This window comes from Ambystoma mexicanum, chromosome 4q, assembly GCF_040938575.1.
Source record: "Ambystoma mexicanum isolate Mex_15411 chromosome 4q, UKY_AmexF1_1, whole genome shotgun sequence".
Classification (NCBI taxonomy): domain Eukaryota; kingdom Metazoa; phylum Chordata; class Amphibia; order Caudata; family Ambystomatidae; genus Ambystoma; species Ambystoma mexicanum.
The window spans coordinates 1,230,721,347-1,230,741,141 of record NC_090928.1 but is presented as its reverse complement, the minus strand read 5'-3'; the positions used below and the strand labels follow the sequence as shown (position 1 = coordinate 1,230,741,141).

The 19,795-nt window shown below is 47.5% G+C and overlaps 1 protein-coding gene across 4 annotated transcripts in view; it reads left to right on the top strand.

Annotated features, from left to right (window-relative positions):
- The window catches only part of TMEM63B (transmembrane protein 63B), a 506,581-nt gene that overhangs the window by 308,623 nt on the left and 178,163 nt on the right, over window positions 1-19,795 (top strand). For all 4 annotated transcript variants that reach the window (XM_069608789.1, XM_069608792.1, XM_069608790.1 and 1 more), the window contains 2 exons: window positions 8,615-8,652; window positions 9,286-9,428. In XM_069608789.1, the coding sequence (XP_069464890.1) occupies window positions 8,615-8,652; window positions 9,286-9,428 (181 nt within the window). The remainder of the gene's footprint in view (window positions 1-8,614; window positions 8,653-9,285; window positions 9,429-19,795) is intronic.

Below are 19,795 nucleotides of genomic sequence, written 5' to 3'. Positions count from 1 at the left end.
CCTAATGGCAGGCATGGATGTCGATTTTGGTAGGCCTAAAACAGATTTCCAGACGTAACCTTCCAATTTTGTCCAAATCTGGCGTGAGATATACAGTGAAGCCTCTGTTCCGTACACGAGCGATGGGACTACCTTTGTGTTATAAAAGGTTATTGCCGGAGTTGGAGACCATTTTCCAAACTTGCTATCCACTGCTTTTGTTTGGGAAGTCAAACGTTTGACTTTCTCCTACAGTTGGCTTTGCAAGGTGTTATCCGTTCCTGAGCTATCCATCTGTACGCCCAGATATTTGATACTCTTTACGGTTTCAATTTTGGTGTTATCCAGAAACCATGTCTGGTGTTTTTTCGTTTTGCTTGGTGCTTTCTCTATAACTAGAATATAACCTCCTTCTGTGTCCATTTGTTCCAACTTAAACACTCTTATCTCCTCTTTTGTACTGTTTTGCTTTTCCCTTTCGGGTCTTTGGGCTCTGTTTTTGTGGGCTCCCTCTTGTTCTACTTTCTTTGGGTTTCTTCTTGTGGTCCTCCTCTTTAGAATCCTTTGGCTCTGACGTAGATGGCGTGCTACGATCATTGAGACCATAAGCTTTTTCTGCCCCTACTTCAGCCACCTTAAGAACATTCATTTGGGTGGTGCGCTCGCCGGTTCTAAATACATCTCTGGTGCCTCAGGTCATTTTCTGCATGTAGCGACATGTTCATTAAGTCGGAACTGGTCAGGAATTCCTCCGCTGTTCTAGGCGATCTGGCTGTGGCATTTTCCTCCCGCCGTTTTTTTGGTTCGACTTGTTTCTCCTCTCCTTGCGATGCTGGCAGGGTATGGTTTATCTCTACTGGGTCACTGGTCGAATTCGTCTTTCTTCGGCTTTCTGCTTGCATCTGTCTGAAGTAGTAGCACTTGGACGTTTTTTTTTGGGATTGGGCGGAGTTTGCCTTCACTTTTGTCCGGAGAAGGTGTTGACTGGGGGTTTCCCTTGTTCTTCAGCTGTATCTGCGCCTCTTGACATTTAGGTTTCGGACTGTTCATTTGTGACAATAGTTTTTTGTTTATGGCTCCCATACTTTCGATCTTTATTTCCAGCGCTTCAATTTTATTTTCCCAATTGACTTGCTGGTTACTTGCTCTGTCCTCTACTGCTGTAATGTAGCTTTCAACATGCGACAATTTGGTTATCATATTTGTTAGAATTGCGGTGTTATCTTTAACGTCCTCTTTTATGGCTTCATATAACTTGCAGAAGGGCGCTAGTACGATGGACATTGCGGACATGGTTGCTATCATGTCAGGTTTCTTATTTGGTGATTCTTTCTGCATCGAGGCTGCTATGTCGCTTAGAGTTCTCTTTTTCGGGGATAATTGGATTTTTTCCTGTCTTCTCATTACAGCTAGAGAATCCATTTGTGTGCAGTCCAGTTGGGGACTTTGAGTTCTGTCACATAATGGTAGGTGCTCTGCTGACCCTTTATTCATACGGACACTATCCCAGAGGGCTTTGGACGTCTCCCTCGTTTTAGTGGGTGACTTGTTGGACGGGCCCGTGGACAGATGGGGCTTGGTCCAAGCTAAACGATGTTCACTTTCGGTCAGCATCTTAGGGCGCTGATTTGCCTCCCTGGCTGTATGTTCTGCCAGAACGCCGCCTCCTTGTTTTCCTCCGCCAGTCTTTCCATTACACATATGATCTCCTGGGCCCCTTTCTTGGGGTGTAGCATTTGAGGATTTAAAGGTTTGAATCTGAAGTTACTCCTTGTCTCTGATTCCTTCAAGACCGTCTCCCCAGCTCCCTTTAGAACTTCTGCGCTTGTCTTCACTTTGTTAATGCTGATCTCTTTATTTTCTTGAGACACCCAGTCCGCCGACCCCCGTTTGTCTTTTGCGGTGGCGTTCATTTCCATTTTTCTCTGCTTTTGGGCTGGTGGCGTTTCGAGTGCTACTTCAAGCATTTCCGCATCAGATACTTCTTCTGTGACTAGCTTTCTTTTATGATGTTGGGTAAAGAAAGCCTTTAATGGGCATGACAGAAGTCGATTTGGCAGCCTGCGCGGGTTGACCACGTCTTCTCATAACCTTCTTGACCTTCAGTTCCGTCAGGAGCTGTTTGCTCACTGATCTTTTGTTTGGCGCCTTTTTAGCCCCTTGTTTCGACAATTTCACCAGGGTTTTACTATTTAGTATTTTTTTACTTTTTTCCGTCATTGCGGGCTTTGGTTGATTATCATCTGTTTCCTTTGTTGCGTCTTCCGACTCGTCCGCCGCTTTACTTTCAATATCGGTGACTACTTTGTCGGGTTTTTCATCTTCTGTGTCCATATCGTTGTCAGAATACGTCTCACTCCCACAGATCTCAATAATGGGCTTAATCTTGTTTGATCTTCTTTTCGTCTTTATTGTCCGCTTCCCCTGGCTTTGTGGGGTGACAGCATTTTCTTTGCTGATATTATGCATCATTGTCCTTATTAGAATACTGTTGCTGCTAGACTGTGATTCCGATTCCTCTTCGGTTTCGACCGTTAAATGTCCCAGTTTCTTTTGAGCTGTATCTCTATTGCAGTGTTGATGTTTTGTGGCCTCTCTGGGGAGTGAGTTGTCCAGAGGTTCCACCTCTTTTTCTCCCCTCTTGGCCCCTGCTATGCTCCATGCAGGGCTTTTGCCTGCAGAGACTCTGCTTCCAACTTTCCTGTCAATCACATCGGGCTTCGCGAGGTCCGCCTCCGCTTCGGCACTTTGTTTGTGCTCGCCTCCACCGCTGGACTTCCGCCTGGCGTCATGCGGGCGCCGTCTTCCGACCGACCGCGCTCGCACAGACACCACTCGCCTTACCAGTGGACTGCGGACTGCCAGCTGCGAGACCATCGGGGCTTAAGGAGGGCGATGCGGAGGTAAATTCCTCACACTGATGCACCCCGAACGCCTCCTCCGCTGTCGATATTTGGGTGATTTTGTCTTCTGTTGGAGCCGGGATCTTAGGGGAAGGTGTCGTAGGTAGAGATACTGACGCCAGACTCTGATCTCTTGCCTCCGGTTGATTAACATCCACATTCGCACTGTTTATGGCTGTGTAGTCCTCTGCGGGCCTCTGCTCTAGAGGGAGTAGGGATGCTGGTCTTGACTCGCTAGCCTCTCCAGCCCTTGGGGCCACGCTCATCTCAGCCGGGGGACTGGGCCCATCAAAAGAAGTGCTTGCAGGCCTCGGGGCGGACTCCGACTTGCTCCTTTCCTTTTTCTCCTGCGCCATCAGCCGCGTGGGTTTAGGTGTTTTCATCGGTCTCATGTCAGGCTCCATGCGGCTCCGGCTCCGCGTCTGCAGCGGACTGCTGCAGACTGGCTTCTCACCTCTGCTTCACCGCTCCGCGGTGGGTCTGGCTAATTATAGACTCCTCCTTTCACGTACAACACAGTGGAAGGACTCTGGTGCTGGGCTGCTATGCTCTGCTGCAGACTGGCTTCTCACCAAGGCTTCACAGCTCCTTTCCTTATTTTAATTGAAAGTGCAGTTAGATCTTTTGGAGACGCACCTGCATGTTGTAAATTGGTCAATCACATCATTTTTGCTGTGGTCAATTATTTGAAACACGCTCAGTATTACGCACCAAACTTTTGGTGTGTAACAGTGTTTTATAGTGACCTGGTTGAGATGCTGGTGGTTTTGTGTTTTTTTTTTTACAGTTGATTAGTTTATTGTTTTCAACTGTTTATTTTGTTTTTATATTTCAGAGTATTGTTTGTGTGCTTATTTGTGCTGTTATGATCTTTGTGGTTTGATGGGCTAGTCCCTGACATAAACCCAAACCTGGATTGACTGCATCTCCCTTTGGCATGAGAAAGGCAGCTGTCCGCACGCCACTTATTTTCTTGTACCACAATGCCAAGTGGGTGTACCAAAATCAACCTCTTCTTGGTTTTCAGTTTCTTCTAGTTCAGCATTGTAAGTGGAACTATGTTAACTAAATGATTGTTGTGTTGCATATAAAAAAATCAAACCAGCAAACAAAAATCAAAAATGCCATCATATGCCTCGCTACCCGCAAGCTCGTACTAGGACTGCGGACACAAGTGACCATTGGGGGTGCTGTCGCTCTCCTTTTTTCAGCCCAGCCTTTTCAGAATTCCTACCTGACTTTGTGTTTACCCAAGCATTTTATCCAGTGGTGACTTTAAGGTACATTCTCTTTGCATGTTGGGACTTGTAGGCCCATGGTTATGATGGAAACAGCCACACTTCCACCCTGCAAGCCCTCAAATGTCCTGTTGGCTAAAAGCCAGGCCTGATGACTTTGGAAGGGGGAGTTGGAAACTTTGATTTTGTTTTGTTCCCAACGTCCGCTCCTGCAGTGTCAACCCGTTACCTCTTCACCCCGTCCCTCACAGAAATCAATGTTGGAGATAAATTCAGAGTGGAAAACGATAACATACATACAAATAACCAGAGATCCCCCCTAAAACCTCTGAACTACTTCTTCTCTCCCACACAACCCGCACTCCTCACCTACAACTAGTGAATGAACCCACTGAAACACGCAACCCGCACATCTCTCTAACCAAGCTACAAACCCAATCGCATCAGACAACAAACGGTTCAAACACTGGACGACGCCCTTCCGGACACACAAAGCCCAGTGCACAAAACAAAGCGCATCCAGAGAGCTCACACTCAGACGCCGGTTCCTCCTGGTTCTGCATGCATCAAGAGACAAGCGCAGCATCTCGCCTATCCCTTTCCTGGGAAAGGGTTGCTTTCTCTGTGTGGGTTGTGAATGGGTTGCAGACTTGCTGATTGCACTAATGACCATGTGCCTGAAGATAGCTTCATGCAATTCCTAAGTGTGCACACCTGTTTTAGAGCCACTCATTTCTTGTATTTCGCGCAGTTGGACATAACCTGGGCATTAGATATTCAAACATTCTTGCTCTTTCCATTCGCTACCCTTGCCTCCCTCTTATGGAAAAAAGGCAGATGGAGACATTCTTCTTTTGGTTGGCATAAAAGGCTGCTGACTTATTATCACACTTTAATAAACACTACAGCTTTAACATCACTGCAAAAAGCAAACTTTATGCAAATTTCTCTCCAGGTGTGGCGACCGGCCGACTGCTCCGTCTCCAAACCTTGCTTCCCCCATTTTCCAACCAAGTCCACTCTAGGCCAATGCCCCCCCAACCATTATTGTCTGCGCCCCGCCTGCCCTTGCAGGTGATCCTGGACTAGAGGAGTGCCATTTTCTGCCGGCGCAAGCCGAGCCCTCATGGATACCTCCAGCACCCTTGCTCGTTAGTAGTCCTACAGTGTCACTGGTTGATAAAACACCACCACACCACGGATGGGCTCATGCCCATCCGTGGCTTCCCCCCCGTCATTGCTCATAACTCCAGGAGCTTTGTGCACAAGTTCCAAAAGAACAGATCCATGCCTGCCAGCGACAAGTGCACTCCGTCCTTATTGTAATACTTCAGTGACTTTAGGTTGATCAAACCATGACTGACCTGAGGGAAACCTCTGCCCCTGCAGAACTTGGGTTATATTATAAGGGTACCTGTAATACCACAGGTCCTCCAGGTAAGAAGTACAGAAATCACAAAATGGACCTTGGTGAATGAGGTTAGATAAATTACTTTCACAACAAATTAACTATACTAATTAGAACACCAAATTTATTCAAAATCAAATGTTAGAAATTCTTGACACTGTTTGCTCATAGAGCATATAAGTTCATATATACTACACATAACACAATTCATCCACCATAAATTCAAACTTTCATTCATACACATCAAATGACCACTTCTATACAAAAATGGGCTGTTCAAAACCCTAAACAACACCTTTTTTATTTTTATGAACATTGTTTATTTATAACACATATCAATAAATCATTGCCTTACACCTATATCGACTGTATGTATGTAATTAAGTCAAATAGCACTTAAGCTTATTTACAACATCTACATATGTTTTGGTCATCATACAATGGCTTTTTTCAATTAGCCTGATATTTCACGACCTTCTTCAGGATAAAGGTAGATCTTGACTATTGTCTAGCCAAATAGCATCATCAGGTGGAAGATGTCTTTCAGCAAGAATCACCAATAATACTTTATGGAGGTAGTACCAACTTTGGATCATATACTCAATGCTGCTGGGATATGAATTGCAGGGAGCCTTCTACTTTGGTAGGGTACTTTTAGAGTCCTGTGGGTGTCCCCTTCCGGCTGACTTCTCAGTGGGGCGTCCCAATTTTGGATCACGTGATGCCACTTGTTCGTGTGGCAAACAAGGTCCTCTCTTGAGCGCTGTGCAAGCTGCCCGACCCGAATCGCGGAAGCCAGAGTTTCACCTGGATGAACGGACACAGGCTTTAGAGCCGTATCCACGAAAAAATGTAAGATTTAATATTAAGTCTAGAGAGGACAGATTTAAAGCTTGACAGACTACCATTTGATGCCTTGTTTGCCACACGGACAAGTGGCATCACGTGATCCAAATTGGAGCCTTATGAGCAGCGAGGTTTGGTCTTGGAAGAGGTGAGCATAAGACATGGAAGTGCCATCCAGGGGCGGCTGGTTATCTATGGTGAGAGAAAGAGGAGAGGCGGTGAGAGACGCAAGGGAGGAGATCACCTTAAAACAACAAAAAAAATGGTTCATTTATACCGTGCTTAATACCAGGAGTGGTTTCTAAGCGCAGGATCTGGAATTGAACCTGTGTCACGCTGCGTTGTCTTGCTTCCAAGACAAATGCGTTGCCCCTGAGTTATCCTTCCTTCTCGTCCTCTTCTTGAAGATAGATTTCATCTGCTGTGATTATTGGATACCGAGGCTTGAGCCTCATTACTCCATCCTCTCGGGTTGAGTGTGTAGTCCTGGCTTACGATTCTTCATGGTCTGTGTGGACTTGTCACAGCAGAGCACTATCCTACCTTGTCAAGAGAAGATGTCTGTAGCGGGCCCAGAACAGAGCCAGTGGGCGACCCCCACTGGGAAGGGGGTGGGATTGGAGGAATTTATGTCGCATGGGGTGGTGACAGGTCTGACAAGGATCCTACGATCCGGGATAGAACCGAGTCTGGGCTCCCCAGGAGGATCGGGTGAGTTGGAAGGTAGTCGAACACGCAGCAGAGCGGTGAGCAGTGGTGAGAAAGTGGCTGATGAGGGCCAGTGCCCTTTCCTTGGCGGGCCTGGTGCGGAGCCCAGATGTGAAAGTGTCAGTTGGCATCCAGGTGGTAAATGAGGCGCTGGAAGACTACCCTGTCCCAGAATTTTAGAACAGGGGGGGTTTGGGGGGTTTGTTGGAGAGGGTGGACATTTAAGAGAAAGTGGGTGAGTCTCGTCTTCTCCTTCAGTCCAGCACAGCCATTTCTCAAACAATCCCAGATGCATTTTACACCCAATTTATGTTTGCTGCTCAGATTTTCAATTGGCTGTGGTCTCTAAAAATGAGAAAATAAATCGTGGAATGTTTCAGTCCAAAATGCCAACCCCAGTGGAGTAACTTTGCTGAAAATGCTGGGGGGTGGTGGGGGACATGACATCTAAATGAAAGGGGCCACTGCCAAATGATTGGGACAAAATGGCGTACCACATAAATTGGGGGGGGGACGAACGCATCCTTGTCCCCCCTCGATAATTACGCCCATGACCACCCCCAATCTTCATCAAAGCGGCAGCAGCAGGAGTGGGTGTGAAGATGGCCCACTCTCGCCGAAATACGCTCCTTTCAAATAAAAAAGATGCAACCGTTGTCATAATATGGGCCCTAAGGCGCCCCTTGGGTCTGAAGCTAGGCTACCTGGCTGGGTGAGGTGCTGCTGTTAGCCTACTGTAATGCAGGTCCACGTGGCAGGAGATATTTTATTGTGGTTGTGGGCGCTCTGATGAGTTTGCAGTGTGAGCCACTGCGGTGGGTGTGTTTGTTTTTTGTGTCTAGTGTTGTGGGCTGGACTTGTTCTTGTGGGCAGTTTGAGCGAAGTGTAATGTTGCTGTGCTGGGAGGCGACTTTTGTGGAGGGTTGGGTGAGTGTGATGTTACCACTTCCGGCCCCGTGGAGCAGGGGAAAGGCCTTTTTTTTGTGGGCGGAGTGGTTCTTGTGAGAAGGTAAGGTACAGGGGCTCCCTCTGTTATTGTGGCGAGTTGGGAGCAATTCTAGTCCCTTAGACGGAAGCGGTTCTTGGGTGTGATGGGAGCTGAGCACCAGTCAGTCGGTGGCAGGCTCTCTTCTTGTGGCTTCTGGGAGCTCTGTTGTGGGGGGCCATTCTTCTGGGCACAGTAAGCTGAGCATTGTGTAAATCCCTTTCAAACGAAACACAGTGTGAGTGACATTGGTGGGAGCTGTTCTTCTGGGCAGTGTGTGCTTTTGTGGTTGGCAGTGTGAGCTGCACTGCCTGCAAGCTACTGTGGCAAGAGCTGTTCTTGTGGGCCAATACAACCCAGCATAGTGTCCCCAGGCCACTAAATGGGGAACTTCTGTTGCAGGTGGTATGAGCGGAGCGGCTTGTCGCTTTGGGGAGAGTGGTGCTTTTGGCTGGTGTTATCGATGCACGATGCACGTGCCTATGGCGGGAGCCTATGGCGGGAGCTTGTCTTGCAGGACCTGACCCACTCTCTTCTCTCCTCACAGGGATTCTGCTCCTGGCTGACGGCCATCTTCCGGATAAAGTAAGCAGCACTTTGCAATCTTCGCTGGCCGGGAATATGTGGCGGGCCAGGTTTCCCGCATTAGCTGCACCATGTCCACGTTATGCTGAGGGCGGTGGGCGTGAAGGAGGTGGTGTGGATGGTTTCTGCTGCAGTTGGAGTAGGCTTGGTGGTAGATTTCCCAAAGCCTGGGGGTGGGATTTAAGGGGAGACCAGATTTAGAAAGGGCTTTGTTAAGGGTAGAGTGGATACAAAGAAACAAGTAGCAGGAGGAGAGAGGGGATCACAAGATCTTAAGACGTTCATGAACGCATGTAAGTAGTAACCGGTCACTTTCTCTTGCGACGGTGTTCCTTAGCACATTGTGGCACAGCATGCCCCGCCTCAACACTACACGCCCTTTTACTGTTGCTTCCACTGCAGTTAGTCTTTCCTCTCTTTCCTCACCATCACCACTTCTGGCCTTCATTTTCCCCTAGCTTTTCCTTGGGATCTCTGCCTCCTTTACATCACTCATCCCGCTCTGTTCTTTCTTCCAGTCCTTCTTCCCAGCCACCGGTCATTGCCCTCTCCTCTCTTATATACCCTTCTGCTCACCCTGTTCCTCCCACCATGAAGCACTCACTCTTGCTCTGTCTTCCTACTGCCTTGCAGAGATGATGAAATCCGAGAGAAGTGTGGGGCGGATGCTGTGCATTACCTCTCCTTCCAGCGTCACATCATCGGCCTGCTGGTGGCAGTGGGCGTCCTCTCCGTGGGAATCGTGTTGCCAGTCAACTTCTCAGGGGATCTCCTAGGTAAGCCAAAGTGCTCTGTGTGGGAATTGTGCCTTTAACTTCTCAGGGGATCTCCTAGGTAAGCCAAAGTGCTCTGTGTGGGAATTTTGCCTTTAACTTCTCAGGGGATCTCCTAGGTAAGACAAAGTGCTCTGTGTGGGAATTGTGCTGCTGGTCAACTTCTCAGGGGATCTCCTAGGTAAGCCAAAGTGCTCTGTGTGGGAATCGTGCTGCTGGTCAACTTCTCAGGGGATCTCCTAGGTAAGCCAAAGTGCTCTGTGTGGGAATCGTGCTGCTGGTCAACTTCTCAGGGGATCTCTTAGGTAAGCCAAAGTGCTCTGTGTGGGAATTGTGCTGCTGGTCAACTTCTATGGGGACCTCTGAGGTGAGCCAAAGTGCTCTCTGTGGGAATTGTGTTGCTGGTAAACGTCTTAGATTGTTGGCTCTCCAAGGTTGCATAATGCTTCCCTTACTTAGCATTTCCAATACCCACCGTGGTCATTCATCATTAACAACTTCCCGAGGTTTCCAATGCCCAGTGGTTTATTAATCTATGTAGAATGCCATCATTAGATTATCCAATGCACCGCACAGTTATACCTTCCTCTGATTATCCAATGCACTGAACATGACTAGTCTATGACTAATCCCTCCCTTAGATTATCCAATGCCCTGCACATCACTAGTCTGTGAATAATTCCTCCCTTAGATTATCCAATGCCCTGCACAGGATTAGTCTATGAATAATGCCTCCCTCAGATTATCCAATGCCCTGCACATCACTAGTCTGTGAATAATGCCTCCCTCAGGTTATCCAATGCCCTGCACAGGATAAATCTATGACTAATGCTTCCCTCAGATTATCCAATGCCCTGCACAGGATTAGTCTGTGAATAATGCCTCCCTTAGATTATCCAATGGCCTGCACATAAATCTATGAATAATGCCTCCCTCAGATTATCCAATGCCCTGCACAGGATTAGTCTGTGAATAATGCCTCCCTTAGATTATCCAATGCCCTGCACAGGATTAGTCTGTGAATAATGCCTCCTTTAGATTATCCAATGCCCTGCACATTAGCCTATCAATAATGCCTCTCTAAAATTACCCAATACCCTGCACATCACTGCTCTATGAATAATGCCTCCCTCAGGTTATCCAATGCCCTGCACAGGATAAATCTGACTAATGCCTCCCTCAGATTATCCAATGCCCTGCACAGGATTAGTCTGTGAATAATGCCTCCCTTAGATTATCCAATGCCCTGCACATAAATCTATGAATAATGCCTCCCTCAGATTATCCAATGCCCTGCACAGGATTAGTCTGTGAATAATGCCTCCCTTAGATTATCCAATGCCCTGCACATTAGCCTATGAATAATGCCTCCCTCCAGATTATCCAATGCCCTGCACAGGATTAGTCTGTGAATAATGCCTCCCTTAGATTATCCAATGCCCTGCACAGGATTAGTCTGTGAATAATGCCTCCTTTAGATTATCCAATGCCCTGCACATTAGCCTATCAATAATGCCTCTCTAAAATTACCCAATACCCTGCACATCACTACTCTATGAATAATGCATCCCTTAGATTATCCAATGCTCTGCACAGGATTAGTCTGTGAATAATGCCTCTTTTAGATTATCCAATGCCCTGCACAGGATTAGTCTGTGAATAATGCCTCTTTTAGATTATCCAATGCTCTGCACAGGATTAGTCTGTGAATAATGCCTCTTTTAGATTATCCAATGCCCTGCACAGGATTAGTCTGTGAATAATTCCTCCTTTAGATTATCCAATGCCCTGCACATTAGCCTATCAATGATGCCTCTCTAAAATTATCCAATACCCTGCACAAAACTAGTCTATGAATAATGCCTCCCTCAGATTATCCAATGCCCTGCACAGGATTAGTCTGTGAATAATTCCTCCCTTAGATTATCCAATACCCTGCACATCACTAGTCTGTGAATAATTCCTCCCTTAGATTATCCAATGCCCTGCACAGGATTAGTCTGTGAATAATGCCTCCTTTCGATTATCCAATGCCCTGCACAGGATTAGTCTGTGAATAATGCCTCTTTTAGATTATCCAATGCCCTGCACAGGATTAGTCTGTGAATAATGCCTCTTTTAGATTATCCAATGCCCTGCACAGGATTAGTCTGTGAATAATGCCTCTTTTAGATTATCCAATGCCCTGCACATCACTAGTCTGTGAATAATTCCTCCCTTAGATTATCCAATACCCTGCACATCACTAGTCTGTGAATAATTCCTCCCTTAGATTATCCAATGCCCTGCACAGGATTAGTCTGTGAATAATGCCTCCTTTAGATTATCCAATGCCCTGCACAGGATTAGTCTGTGAATAATGCCTCTTTTAGATTATCCAATACCCTGCACATCACTAGTCTGTGAATAATTCCTCCCTTAGATTATCCAATACCCTGCACATCACTAGTCTGTGAATAATTCCTCCCTTAGATTATCCAATGCCCTGCACAGGATTAGTCTGTGAATAATGCCTCTTTTAGATTATCCAATGCCCTGCACATCACTAGTCTGTGAATAATGCCTCCCTTAGATTATCCAATACTCCGTCCATCGTTAAATCACCAATAAGGTTTCTCTTATACTACCTAATTCCCACAACATCATTAATCCACAAATAATGGCTCTCCTGTTGGCCAGTACCCGATTCCCCATTAATCCATGAATAATGTTCTCCATTGTTATTTAATGCCAGCACTTATCATTAATGCTTTACGAGGAAACTGGATGGGTTGCTAAATAAAATATATTGCTGGAGTAGGTGCCTTTTAAAAATACAGGCTCAGCTACTGATTTTGGTTTGAAGAAACTGTTCTGAATCTATTGAGGGCCACGATCCAAAGAAGTTGTCCAGCCGCGTATGTCTAGTTGAGAACCTTCCATGCAAGGGAACCTTGAACTCCCAATATGATGACTTCTACCTACAGACAACCGGCGGTGATGGCCAGATGGACGCTTCAGACCCAGTGGCTCCTTAGTCTTAATGGACTGGACTCTGGATCGTTCCTTAGAGACTAGGGCATTGCTGTATTGAAGCAAGCCCCCGAAGGATATCATATGTCATTTATAACGTGCCTATACACAAGTGTTTCAAGTCACGACCAGGCAAGGGAGGGGGAACAGAGGGAAGACGGAGACAACGATCTTACTAGACCAGGTGACATTGACATTGAGATTGTGCAAGTGCAGGGGGGGAGGGGGCAGTGCAGTACAGTAAAATAAATAAAGACAATAAATGAAAAGTGCAGCCAGCTGGTGGCAAGTGCAAGGATAAGTGCAGACATCAGGTGGCAAGTGCTGGTAGGGGGCTGTAAGGATACAGATACATTCCGGAGCGCAAGGGTTTTCAGGGGGAAGTGCAGGTGTGCAACTGGCGGGTAGGGGACCCGCGCCCAAGATCAGAGGGTAGCCAGGTAACCAGTGCAGTTTCCGTTTCAGCCAGGAGATCAGTAGGGGAGCGTAGGAGAGATATCGGCACCAAAGAGGAAGTTCTTAAGTGCTTCCGGAACCGGAGATGGTTCTCCTCAAGTTTCAGAGAGGCAGGGAGGCTGTTCCAGAGGGAGGCCCCAGCAGAAAAAAGAGATCTACCACCAACTCGTTGCTTGGAGGAGCGACTGACCCTGAGGGAAGTGGAGGCGGATGAGCGAAGAGCTTGAGAAGAAAGATATTTAGGAAGAGAAAGTTGAAGGTATTGAGGCCGCAGGCCTCAGAATGCCTTGTGGACAATGCAGAGTGTGCTTGCCGCCACTGGGAGCCAGTGCAGAGATTTCAGTCCTGGCGAAAAAAAAAATCCCTGGGCTTGAGGCCAAGGACAAGTCTTGCAGTCCTGTGCTGGATGAGTTGCAGAGGGCGGAGAGTAGAGACAGGCAGATTTAGGAGGCTGTTGCAGTAGTCCAGCCGGGAGAGAACCGGTGCTCTGGAGACAGTGAGCTTCTGGGGGAAGGAGAGGAAAGGAAGAATACCTCTGAGAAGGTGTAGCTGGTAGTGTGACATCTTAGAGACATCAGAGACGTGAGGAGAGCAGGAAACTGTGGAGTCGAAGATGACCCCACGGTTTTTAGCCTCGCAGGTGGGAGCAGGAGGAGGGCCAAGAGAGGCCAGCCAGAGAGCGACACGAAAGGAGTGAGCAGGTATGCCGATGATGAGAATCTCGGTCTTATTGGCATTAAGGCAGAGATCATTGGTGGCACACCACTCCTGGATAGCAGACAGACAGTCAGAGATGAGCAAAGTAGAAGTGCCGGAAGGGAGCCTGAAAATGAGTTGTCTCATCCGCATAGCACAGAAAGTTGAGGCAGAGAGCAGCAATGTGATGGGCAAGAAGTGCCAGGTATTGGTTAAACAGCCAGGGAGAGAGGTTAGACCCCTGCGGAACACCACAGGAAGAGATCGAGGAGAGGAAGGACCCAAGGTGGACCTGGGAGGGTCGAATGGAGAGGAAAGAAGTCGGCCAAGCCAGGGCCTGATCAGTGATACCCAGGTTATCACAGAGACGATTGAGCAGGATGGCATGGTTGACTGTGTCAAAGGCAGAGGAGAGATCAAATAAGATGAGGACACAGGGGGTGTTGGATTCAAGGTTGGAGAGCAGGTCTTCATGGATGTTTGGGAGAGCAGTTTCCTTGCTTCTGGCAGCTCTGAAGCCAGACTGATCGTCGTGGAGACAGCCAACACAGCCACGCTGAAACACATCCTTAGGGTCACCAGCGCACCCACAGAAGCCAGGCCCGGTGCACTGGTTGGCTCATGCATGCACTTAGGTCTTCTATATAGCACTGTGGTGTTTGTTTCAGCGCTGCACACACACTGAAAAGAAAGGGCTTTGCATGTGCAGAAGTGGGCCAAGACTACTTCAGTTAATACGCTATCTAGCTCGGAAGAATTTGGGTAGGGCAGTCAGGGCCAGCCTTAAGGGCAGCAGCGCCCTGGGCAAAATAGCGCCCTCGCCCACCGCGCGCCCCTGGTTAACGCAGGGCGGAAGGGGGCGGGGCCAGTATGGGCAACTTTTTATATTTAAAAAAAAAAAATTGAACCTCCTCGCCAGGGCGAGGAGGTTAAATAGGGCACGTTAGCACCCCATTGTCATTGAGTGAGCCCGCCGCTGCGGGTGCATTCAATGGCAATGAGGCGCCTGCCACTACGCCAGCTCGGGGGATCCCTTGAAAGACTCCCCCGAGCTGGCATGGTGGGGGGCTAATGGTGCCTTTTCTTATGAAAAGTACCCGCGGCGGAGGGGCGCATTTAAATGCTTCTGCCACCGTGGGCACATTTTACAGTAAAAGGCCGCCTGCCACGCCTTCTCCCACAACTCCAGCTCGGGGGAGCCCTTGAAAGAGTCCCCTGAGCTGGCGTGTTGGGGGCTAGCAGGACATGTTTCGGTTCCCAATGGACAATGCACGGCATTTGGGCAGATCTGCATGGTTTCATCTGCTACAAGGCCAGGCGTGTGTCTGCCCAGCCATGGCCCACCCACCCAGTTTTCCATCCAGGGCTCGTTATATCCGGGGTTCATTTGTCAGTTACAGCCGTCTGTTGAAGAGACTCCATGATGCCCGTTATTTACAGTTTTCTAGACGTTCCTAAGAGAACATTTCGTCCAGTTGTTTGCTCTTGCACCCACGTAAGATTAGATACGTGGCCCATCACGTGATGCCCACGCGCTAGTCCCAACGATAAATGGACATGAGCTGCGCCTGCGAGATAAGCGGCACTTGCAGCCCGGAGCTGCGATACCCCCACCCTTTACCCGCCTGCTGAGCTCTCGCGCTGTTGCGGATCCAGGCTGTAGAAGGGGAACGGGGAGCCATTCATTAACTCTAGATTAATGCCTGCAGAGGATTCTTGAACTAAGCCGATCACTAAACACCTGATTGCGCTGGAGCAGAGGGTAGATGTAGGGCCTGGCTTTCTCCTGTCCTTGGTGGTTGAATTGCACGTTATTAAAATAGGAATCGCCAATGTACCTTGTTGGGTTTTCATTTTGTAAGAATTTGTGGTTAAAAGCAATTGTGACATTTTTGCCAAAATAAACGAAAGTAGCCCCATTGTTTTAACGAGGCATTGCACATCACAGCTGCTACATGATGGCTTCTAGAAACACTTGTGTACAGGCGTGTTATAAATGACTTATATAATACCAGCTCTGCTTCACCATCTCACCAGAGCTGCTTCACGAGTGCACCAGAGCTGCTTCACGAGTGCACCAGGGCTGCTTCACGATCGCACCAGGGCTGCTTCACGATCGCACCAGGGCTGCTTCACGATCGCACCAGGGCTGCTTCACGATCGCACCAGGGCTGCATCACGATCGCACCAGGGCTGCATCACCATCTCACCAGAGCTGCTTCACGAGTGCACCAGAGCTGCTTCAAGATCGCACCAGAGCTGCTTCAAGATCGCACCAGGGCTGCATCACGATCGCACCAGGGCTGCATCACGATCGCACCAGGGCTGCATCACGATCTCACCAGGGCTGCTTCACGAGTGCACCAGGGCTGCATCACGATCGCACCAGGGCTGCATCACGATCGCACCAGGGCTGCATCACGATCGCACCAGGGCTGCATCACGATCGCACCAGGGCTGCATCACGATCGCACCAGGGCTGCATCACGATCGCACCAGGGCTGCTTCACGATCGCACCAGGGCTGCTTCAAGATCGCACCAGGGCGGCTTCAAGATCGCACCAGGGCTGCTTCAAGATCGCACCAGGGCTGCTTCAAGATCGCACCAGGGCTGCTTCAAGATCGCACCAGGGCTGCTTCAAGATCGCACCAGGGCTGCTTCACGATCGCACCAGGGCTGCATCACGATCGCTTTGTGATTGCACAAGAGCTGCTTTTTGTCCATGAGTGATTGAGTGCATCTATATAATGTACCAGTACCTCAGGAGGTCTCGGAGCCCTGAGCACCGAGCTGCCTTGGTTTGGGGTCTGCAAAATGTGATTATACTTGGATCTTAACTACAACTCCCATCGGTCCTAGCCAGCCTAGTCAATGGGGACGTCATCATGGTTCAATAGATTTGCCGAGCCAACGGTTGCAGGACACTTTTGAGCAACGACCTAAACACCCACTCCAGAGGAGGTCCTTCTATTTAGGAGGTGTGCGAGTAACTAAGCTGGACAATGTGGTTTCTGCTGGGGATGTTGCTTCGAATCCCGGGTCCTGCAATTGATCACACTGTGTGATCCTCAGTGGAACACTTTATGTTCGTGCATATCTGCTCTGTAATGTGCCAATATTGGGGGACCTTTGAAATGGGCTAAATGTTTGTACACAAAGATAAGCTAAAAAGAGATAAACAAGAGTTGCTTTATGTTGAAGCAAGAGCTGTGCACCCCCAATGCACGTGTACATTTCACCTATGTTCTTCATGGGAAATGGCTTGGTGCTGAATGCTGGCACCACATGCACCCCCAACGAAAGGACTTAGATAAGACACCCAGGAACCCCAATAAGCACATGTGTCTCAATGGTTCACGGACTCGCGCTCTTTTAGACAGAGGGGAACCAGCCCTCCTGGAAAGGCTTGGCACTTTCAATGTCTGGCAAGCTCCTGAGTGGCTCTGCCCCAACCCTAACTTCTTTTCAGAGCAGCCAACCCTGATGGAACCATCTAGTGTTTTCCTTGCAGCCCAATAGCCATGTCTTAGAGGGATATGCAGTCTGGTGGCCAAGTTTTGGTAACTACTGTCTGACGTAATCCTGGCTCCACCAGTTTACTTCATTATGTGACCTTGGCACTTCTTGGTAGCGGCATCTAGGTTGTTTGAAAGCACTAAAAGGCGAGGATTATAATCTGCACACTGCACATAATGCAGCAGCATGCTTGCACCGCTGTAAGGTCAGGAAAGGTGCTTCTTGCTTGCTAGGGCCAGAAATAATCCTGAGTGCAGGGGGTGGGCATCTTCAGTTAAGAGGCCCCCCAAAGGAGCACTTGGCGGTGCGGCATGTGCCTAACTCCACTGGGTAAATGACTTCGTTGCACGTTAAACAAGGCGTGCCAAGGCAGGAAGACCCCAGTCCTGCTCCTTTGGGGACCCTTGATCATGAATGAGGGGTTAAATATATAGGGCCAGACTCTCAAAACCTTTTTGGGGCGCAAGCGCGGAGATGCGCTAGGAAGCCCACTTCACAAAGGGCATTTGAATGAGCGCATCTTCCCCCCATTTGCGCAAATGAGGGAGCGTTTCAGCGCATTTGAAAGTGCATCTCGAATTCACAAACGGGATGCGCTCTTTCGTGCGCAGAAATGAGTTATCCCTGCGCGCCTGTTGGGAACAGTCCCGACACTAATGTACGCAAGCAGGCTGGACAGCGCATCGTTGCGCGCCTGCCCGGCCACTCCTGAAATGTGCAGGTCCCCTTTGAGAATAGAAAATTAAGATTTGTGGAAGCTCAAGCCCGTGCCAGGAAAGCGCAGGTCTTAAGGTGTTGGTGTTGGGGCTGGTATATATTTTTATTTTTATTTAGGAAATAGCTGCAGTCGTGTGGTTAGTAAGGTGATCTTCCACTATCACCTGAATGATGAACACATACTTGAGGGTGCTTTTGTGATGAGTTAGTCAAAAAAGGGGGATATATACATAAATAGTCACAACTATATTCATCAAAATTGTTTTATTCGCAATTTTGTTCAGTTTAGACGTACATTGATCATACAAGATAGGTAGGTCACATAAGGGTGAATCGCATGAATTATTTTTATATATATAAACACAAACACATTTAATCATGATTGTATTAGAAAGAAAACTGTTTTTTCTCTGCATGATTCTCAGTTGCAATTAGTAACAACATTTGCACTTGAAAACGTCGATTGAAAATATTTAGTCACCTTTGTGTAAGAGAGTAAACTAGTTTCTACTCTGCATGATATTAAGTTGCAATTTATAGCACCATTGCACTTGAAAGCGCCAACACGTGTTTCAACCTCAAAAGGTCGTCCTCAGGGCGTGAAAATAAGGTTCCAACAACTAAACTGAAATATTTAAATGTGTAGCTTATTGTCAGCTACTAAGTACCCAAACAACCCGAGGAGGGAGAGAGTAAAAACAAAAAACACAGACACAGACACAAAGGAGAGAAAAAATAAAAACGTCAGATATATATAAACATCGATAACAGACAACTTTGATCATTATGAACATATCCTATAGCCAATCATCGGCTTGTCCAAAAAGAAAAATGCAAGTGCATATGATGAATACCACACTGATTAGATATGCTACCGACAAGGTTGTACGCCATGTACCGTATTACTGCTGTAATTGTTAAAGCATTTATTCAGATAGTTGCAAGATGAAAATAAGGTATAGACATGCATAATTATAAACATACCTCTAGTACTATGACTTGTCTATTTTGTAATCAATGGTTTGATAGATCAAAGTAGTGCGTGGACGAAGATTAGTTCATGAACACCTTTTTATACTGATGCCGTATCTTTCAAATTGATAAGCTGTAATACTGTAAGCACAAAATGCAATAGTTACTACATATGCTCCTATAGTTGTTTAAATTTAGATAAAGGTGATGCTGGGTCGCTTAGAATTTAGTGACTGGGCATTTTGCCTGAGTCACGTTTTAGCCGTGCTTGGTAATAGCGTGGCGTGCCGCTGTTGCAGCGTTGCAGATAGGTTCTGGTCTCTTCTTTCAATGTTAGGCGTAATCTAAAGAGATCGAATAATGGTAATGGGCGTGTCATGAACGTTTCTCCTATAAACACGTGCTACATTGGCTAATCTTGGTATAGTATCTAATGGTCTTACCGGCAGGAGCTTGATTCAGTGCATGCACAATGGCGAATGTCTGCAAAGAAACGGAATGCATCGGCAGTGAATATTAGTTCCCATAGTAACCGGCCCGGGTTGATGGTCAGGTGACATGTTCACGTGACCCCCGTTGCTAGGTTACTAGTCTGATTAAGGAAGTGGCGGATCCTTGCGATTTGCTATAGCGGTGTAGTTCTTGCAAACACGTCCTTAAACTGTTAATTGCCTAACGATGGAATAAAGTTCCGCACTGCGTGACAGATTTCCCTAACTTGGATAGTCTAGTATTATGCGTGATAATTATATTTATGACAATATAATTCTTATTGTAAGTTACAATTCAAAATAGTTGTGTCCCTGTTCCATGTGGTAATGAGCACCAAAGCCAGTTGCGCTGCAAGATAAAAGTAGGACGTTTTTATTTTGTTTTTATTTTTATGTAATTGTAGTACGTAGGCGGCTGAGTTTAGAATAAGGGGGGGCGGGGGGGAAAGAGAGACCCCTACTAATACCTCCAAACAGAGTTGTTGTCTCTGTGTCAGGATCATATTTGA